Source organism: Zonotrichia albicollis, chromosome 1 (assembly GCF_047830755.1).
Source record: "Zonotrichia albicollis isolate bZonAlb1 chromosome 1, bZonAlb1.hap1, whole genome shotgun sequence".
Taxonomy (NCBI): Eukaryota; Metazoa; Chordata; class Aves; order Passeriformes; family Passerellidae; genus Zonotrichia; species Zonotrichia albicollis.
The window spans coordinates 30,835,797-30,842,930 of NC_133819.1; the positions used below are offsets into that span (position 1 = coordinate 30,835,797).

A 7,134-nucleotide genomic window follows, 5' to 3' on the forward strand; every position below is an offset into this window, starting at 1 on the left:
AAAAGAGCATAACCAGCACATCTATTAATCCTTGTAACTATTCTCTTGTATTTCTAGGAAAAGCTTGGATGTCATTGTTGCAGATTGGTAGCATTCATGCCTAGTAAAACAACAGATTCCTGTGAAAATTATTCACTGAAAAAGTGAAAACAGGGACTCAGCATGCACAACAGTCACATTTTAAGCTTCAGCATATTAGGTATTTTTAATTTAAAAAAAAAGAAAAAAAGAAACCCACCAAAAACCGGAAGATCAAGTTAATTGAAAGGACCAGTAGGGTAATCTAGAAATTCTTTCTGAGAAGAATCACCAATCTGAAAAAGAAATCAAAGCCACTTTTCCATTACTTTTGCTTAGTACCTCCATGACTTCAAAAACTAATTTATTTTAAAGTTTGTAAAAGAAAAAAAAAAGTATTGTTGGACTGAGACTTCACTTATCAAGTTTCATCCTAGAGGGAATTTTTATAGCTGAGTTATAAACCCTCCACACTTGAGTATTTATAATGAAATGCTGACAAATGTGATAATAAACACCAATCATGGGGCCATAGTAGCTGATCAGAGAGTGGATTCAAAAGTTTGCAGTGCTATCATAATATTTTGTTCTGTTTCCAGCACTAGTTTGCTTAAACATCCTTTCAGGTTCAGCAGCTGTAAAACAAGATCAATCTAACTAGAGATTGCAAAATCATTTGATTATTTATACTTCTCTTCGAAAGCTATGAAATGTCTCTCAAATATGATTTCATTTAGTCTTATTTTTTTGGTTTACATGTCTGAATACTAATTGTAACATGATAGCTTCAAGGGAACTCGAATTTCTACAAAAAGTCGGTCTTCAGTGGCCAAAGAGAACATAAACAAACCAGCCTCAGACCAGGGTCTAAAAATGGGCTGTGATCAAACAGCCCTAAGGCTTTAAAAAGCCCCTTATTATCTTTTCCCAGAAGTAATTGACACTGTCGGTTTTTGTTGTTAATGCGGTGATAATGGCACTGCGCTTTGGGGAGACGAGGAGCTGGGCTCAGCCTTGGTGGCAGCGGGATGCTGAGCGAGGGGAGGAAGGCTCTTCCCTGCAGTGGGTGAAATCCAAACCTCGCTGGAGCTAGCAGCATCCTGCACTCTGTCCCTGCTGGGGTTTCACTGTCCTCCCAAGCCTGACAGGCTGCAGTACCCTACCGGCTCCACAGATTAGAATGCAGCTATCTTGGACTGAGACAATGATTGGGGCGGGAAGGACCCCAGAGTTTTGTTATTTCAGCGAGATGGGATTGCACTCCAGCAAGAAGCTTGTCTGCAATGTTCCCATAATTGGTTTATATTCTTACCAGACTAAACTTCCAACTTTCCAGCTTCCAACTAAACTTTCAACACATCCACCGAGGGCTGAGGGATGGATCAGTACGGCATCTTGCTGTTTCACTGAGCTCTTCAGGGGTGTAAGGACACACTTTAGTTTCAACAGTTCCTTTGAAAAAATTGCATTTAGACTGCTTTTTTAGTAAATTTTCATCAGTTTTGGAAAAGCACAAAACAAACAACCAAACAAACAAAAAAGCCCATTTCATGAGGTTCTAAGGTCATATAAATCAATGTGTGGCTCAGGGGCTGCTCAAAACACATCTTGTTTTTTTTTCTGTGATGTTTACATATTGTGTTCATTGGCTTATACCACAACTTCATTTTTAATTTCTAATGTTTTTAGCATCAGTGGCTCATATAAGAATGTTACTACTGTTCATATTGCTACAAAATTTCCAGTGATCCTTTAGAAATCAGAATTCATAATGCCAGATCCATTTGTATTTAAAAATAAAATGTATCATATCCTTTCTGCTTTTCTCTAGTCTCTAACACAAGTACGAAAAGAACCTCAAACTTGGATCTTGAACAAATTCCAGTGTTTTGTTATTAAACCAAGAAATGAAAACCAATAATTTTTGAATTATGTTACAGACATGTTTACATTATGAATCTCCTAACTTAAGACTCTATGTGCTATAGAGTTCTAATTTTATACAATGATATGAGCAAGAAATATTGTGAAAAGTTATATAATCATACTGTGACAGATCATAGAGAAATGGTGGTAAGAAGTGAATATTAAATTGCGTATCTCATTGTCCTTAAAGAATGTGTTTTCATCATTTTGCCTGAGATGATGGTAACTAAAGTGAGATTGGGTTATGTGAACTATTGTTGATTTTGGAACATTGTTCATACGTAGTTCCTTCTTTCGTTTTATTTTTAGGAAAAAAAAAAAAAGAAGAAAAACAAACCCCAAAACAACACAAAACCCTCTGAGGAGGTGAACCCCCCCAGTTCCTAGAAAGGATCCAGCTGCGCTAACTATCCAACTGCCTCTTGGAAAAAAAAGCATTTTGACAAATGGAGAGCAGATGCAATGTGTGGAGTCAGAGAGGTCAACAAAAACAAGTAGAAAAAGAAACCAGGGAAACAAGTGAAAAGAGAAAGAATATTAGAGTATTAATACAGGATATAAGATCTCTCATGACAACATTAAAGTGAACAGAACGAGAAAAAGAAGAAGAATCACACCTGAAGAATCAGCTCAGAAGCAGAGCTGACAAAACACGTGAGAAGAAATAAGAGTCATAGTATCCTAGGATTACTAGCCTGAATCCAGGGTAAATCTTGATTTTACTGATATTACTGTAATTTTATATAATGGAGACCAAAGCTGTCCTGTGAAGCCACGCAGACCCGCGGCCCTGAACGGGCAGTTCCATGCGAGAGGAGCGGCTCTGAGCGGGCTGGCTGCTGCCCGCCCGCTGGGAAAGCGGGCAGAAATCCCGGTCCTTCCCAGCAGCAGCCAAGGAAGGGCGAGCAGCAGAGGGAACTGGGGAGGGGAGCTGGGAGGGAGGGCAGAGCACAGCAAGATGGGTCGGAGGGGCTCCTGGGAGAGACCCCGGGCCCGCTCCCAGCCCGGTCACGGCCGCCTCCCGCCGCTGCCGCTGTCCCGGCCGCTCGCCGCTTTCTAGAGATGCATGCGAAGGTATCAGTAGGGAACGCTAGACAGAGACCCCCGGGGTGGACCCCATCCCTGTCCCGGGCTATGCCCGACTCGGGCTTTCCCCTTTCCTCCCGCTCCGGCTTTTCAGAATGTATTTCACAACTTTTATTCCTTGCAAAGATGAAACGTGGCGTGCGTGTGTGTGTGTGTGTGCGTGCGTTTGTAAGGGAATGCGCCGTGGGAGAGAGAACGTCTCCGCTTAACGTCCCCAAAACCAAAGCCCACAAACTCACAAGTTTTCTCTCTCAGGAGGGCGCAGACGGCTTCCCAGGCTGCCCCGCCAGTGCCGGGAAGGCTGCGGAGCATCCCGGACAGCCGCACCTCACCCCGCCGTGCCGTGCCGTGCCGTGCCGTGCCGGGTTCTCCTGCGCCAGCTCCCGCCCGGTGCCAGCGACAGTGCTGGCCGCCCGCACGCAAGGACAGAGCCGTTCCCGGGAAGAAAATCGTGACAACAAGAGGTTGTATCCAGATGTTCGCTTTCCCTGGCCCCGTCACACGCGGCGTGGACTTGGCAGACTGGATTTCAAAGAAAAGGGAGTTTATTTTTTAAAAGGCAGAAAGCGCTGGGTTAAAATGCGCAGGCCGAGATTTCCCTGGCAGGCAGCTGGGCAGGAACCGAACCCGCTGGAGACCCGTTCTGCACTTTGGAATGGCTCTACCGCCCCGGCCCAGTCTTTCTCCACAGCAACAAATTGGAAAGATATTAAAGCAAGCAGGCAACATAGCACAAACCAAGGAGCCTCGACCCTTCATTCCCCACCCCCAACCAGTTCCGTTTACAAAAAATATAAATATTAAAAAGTCTGCAACACACTGAGCCTCTCCATCCATCTTCTCCACAACGCCTCCCGACCTCAGCGCACGCTTCTCCAAACACTCCTGGTTTGCATCCCACACCTGCAGGGTCCCGGCTGCGGTGTGAGAAGCCGAGGCAAGAGCCACAGATCTGTTTCCCCAGGAGGGAGGCACCTGCTCGCTGCTGATGCCCGGCCCCAGCCACATCCCGCCTGGCCTCGGCGCTCCCTAGCTCGCCTCCTGCCTGCTGCATCCTTCCAGGAGCTCAGTCATGAAGGAGATATACACTATGGCCAGGCGCAAGGTCTCTATCCGAGAGAGCCTCTTCTCGTAGGCGAAGGTGGGCACCTTCTTCCTGAGCTGATCAAAAGCCTCGTTGAGGTTGAACATCCTCTTCCTCTCGCGTATGTTGGCAGCCTGGCGCTGGGCGTAGGTGATGACCCGTTTTCTCCTAGGTCTGTCCAGGAGGGAAGCGCTGCGCATCCTTTCCTCTTCCTCTTCTTCTTCGTATTCGGGATCCCCATTTCCGAAAGCAGCCAGGGGCAAACCTCGGGCCATCCCTTCCCGAAGCGACAGGACTGTGTCCCCGAAGGAAGGCCCGGTGGTAACCTCGCAGAGCCCCAGGCCCGCCCCAGCCCGGGAGGCTCCCTGGGGGCTGCCCAGGGACAGGTCGGCCACGAAATCCAGCACCGAGGTGCCCAGCAGCCCCTCCGGGCAGGGCGCTTGCGGGGCTCTGCCGTGCAGCTCATGCAGCAGCGCCGGGCCCTGGCGGGCTGGGAAAAGGCTGGCTGACATCTTACTTCAGAGAGGGCTTATTTGGGTCCCCCATCCCCAGCCCCAGCGACGTTAATATTTATAACCCCCCGGATAACAGGATTAGCAGGACTAGAAAGAGCGGCTGTAAAACTTCTCGCCGTGATGCTGATGAGAGGAGACAGGCAATCCCCTCGGGGACGCGTGGATGCTCCCGAGAGAGGAGTCCCCAGCGAGTCAATCCTGTCACAGCGATCAAGGACAGTTCCTTCTTGGCAAAACCCTCCGCTCTTACCTGCTGAGCACTTTTGTCTCTTCTTACACACCCGCAACAAAACGATTTTCAGCCTCCTTAAAGCCCCCAGGAGCAGAGCCTGGTCTCCACTGGGCTTGTTTTCCTGCTTTCTGTCGGGATCTCTGAACCCTGGGAGCCAGCCTGACAATTGATGTCAGGCAACTGCATGTATGCTTTTAATGATGTCCTGAAGAGGGGACCTGCACGCAGAGGGTCACCGGGGAATGTTTACCCTGTATCCCAGCGCAGTGGGAACTGAATGACAGGACCTCCATTAGCCTAAGTAAGCATTGTAGGGGACCCGATATTGCATTCCCAGTAGTAACTGTTGGAATCGTCTCTTCATTCCCCCTAAATCCCCTTCAATCAGAGTTCAAATATCTTTCCAGTAAAAGGCTGCTTCGTAAATCTCATTTGGGTTCAGGCAATCTCATAGCACTTGTTTGAAACTTCTTCCTGCTGCCAATGAGAGGACGATAAGCTGTCCTGCAGCGATTACACCTTCGGTAGAGCCGTCCCGGTCACCGGCAGAGCACAGAGGAATCAGCTTGAGCGCACGCACTGATAACGCAGGATACATGCTGCAAAATACCGTGAAATGCACATGAACATACCCACCCACACACCCGACACCGCTCAATACCTTTCTTTGATCAAGGTTTCCTTGAGGACAGACGCTGTGGATTGTTTTGCTTTTGTCTTGGGAGACTGGAAGAGAGGCTCTGTCTTCACCCTCCCGTACTAGAGATTCTCCCTATATAAACAGCCCGGCCCTGGCAATCCCTGGCAGCGTCAGATACACCGAGGTCGAATCCGATCGATTTTCTTTGGCACACGATTTGTACACGCAGCTCTCTCCGGAGTGACTGCCCATCACTCCTGAGCTGCCTTCTTAAAAGCTAATCTTCTCCTTTGTCATGCATTGTTGTCACTCTCGCTTTGAGGCTAATTAGTCTCTAATTTCTAAGGCGATTTCAAAACCGATGAGATCAAAGGAGGTGGATGGGGGCTGCCGAAGGATCTCTCTCCTCGAAAATACTTCCTGTTTGCCTACAGGACAGCAAACATTTCCCGCCGCGTACCGGGATTTTCCGTCATTGACAACTCAGCGAGGGAATCACGCACTCCCTTTCCTGGGAAAGGGGCAGCGGGAAGTCTCTCCCCGTGCCCCCTTGCCCGACGGGCGGGCTGCGGAAGGTGCGCTGGATCCCGCCAGGGTACGCTGGACAGCTCCGCACAGGGGCCGCGGGGTCAGCGCCGCAGGGACCGGAGGGGGACACCGCCACCATCCCCTCCTTCGGGCCGACAACCAACCTGTCCCCATCCCATCCCATATATATATATATATGGGATGGGATGGGATGGGATGGGATGGGATGGGATGGGATGGGATGGGATGGGATGGGATGGGATGGGATGGGATGGGATGGGATGGGATGGGATGTATAAATAAATAGCGAAGAGCAGCGGGATTGCCTTCATCTCACTAGGGCTGAGAGGTTTCTTAGCGGGCAAGGAGAGAGCTGCTCAAAGACTTATTTATTTGTAACGAATATGGGGCAACAGAACACCTGGTGAATGAAGCAATGAGGCATGGAGGACCTGTAAAACTTCTGTTGAGAGGTGTTGCTTAGAGAGCACCCAAAAATAAGTTGAAAAGATGTAAATGTTAAATGCTATATAAAAACACTTGGTGGAAGAAAGATTATATATATATGACATATATATATATATATATACACATATGTGTATATATATATATATATATACACATATGTGTATATATATATATATATATACACATATATATATATATGACTGACCCACAAAGGATCCTGACTTATTGGGGCTCCTTTTAGTTGAGGTGGCAAGTATTTTATTTACAGACACAGAGGTAAAAGTTAAGGACAAATGTCATGAAAGATATGTCTCTACAGAACTCAATATTATCACGGAAAGACAACTGCTTCAGACAGCGAAATAAAATAATGGAAAAATATTAATTCATCACCTCTATGTCAAAATTCATATGAATTTACTGTTCTATAGGAAACTGGCATTTAGTAGAGGACAGACCTGCCCTTCACCAGGCTATCTTCAGAGAGAAGCTCTTGCTCACCTCTCTAGTTAAAGATTTTTGCAGGACACAAGCTACAAAGACAACCAGAGCTGGAAGAGGTTTATATTGCAAGAACATAAAGGGACAAGCTTTTCTAGCTAATAGTGCATCACAAAGCAATATAACATAAGCCATA

General features: G+C 47.2%; 2 protein-coding genes across 2 annotated transcripts; one reads left to right on the forward strand and one right to left on the reverse strand.

Moving 5' to 3' along the window:
• The first annotated feature begins 991 nt into the window (after positions 1-991).
• On the forward strand, positions 992-6,249 carry LOC141730144 (uncharacterized). The gene is made up of 3 exons (XM_074550009.1): positions 992-1,080; positions 2,697-3,018; positions 3,286-6,249. The coding sequence occupies exons 1-3, from the start codon at positions 992-994 to the stop codon at positions 3,832-3,834; spliced, it is 960 nt and encodes a 319-aa protein (XP_074406110.1). The 3' UTR covers positions 3,835-6,249.
• Positions 3,963-4,850, reverse strand: FERD3L (Fer3 like bHLH transcription factor). The gene has a single exon (XM_026799482.2). It carries the CDS (start codon positions 4,624-4,626, stop codon positions 4,060-4,062), a length of 567 nt encoding a protein of 188 aa, XP_026655283.2. The 5' UTR covers positions 4,627-4,850; the 3' UTR covers positions 3,963-4,059.
• Positions 6,250-7,134: the final 885 nt, after the last annotated feature.

Bases quoted from the DNA above. Each gene is read 5' to 3' on its own strand.
- FERD3L (XM_026799482.2), bottom strand. From the start codon at position 4,626: ATGTCAGCCAGCCTTTTCCCAGCCCGCCAGGGCCCGGCGCTGCTGCAT.
- LOC141730144 (XM_074550009.1), top strand. From the start codon at position 992: ATGGCACTGCGCTTTGGGGAGACGAGGAGCTGGGCTCAGCCTTGGTGG. The intron at 1,081-2,696 runs GTGGGTGAAATC...TATATAATGGAG, and splicing joins GAGGAAGGCTCTTCCCTGCA to ACCAAAGCTGTCCTGTGAAG. The intron at 3,019-3,285 runs GTATCAGTAGGG...TTTCTCTCTCAG, and splicing joins TTCTAGAGATGCATGCGAAG to GAGGGCGCAGACGGCTTCCC.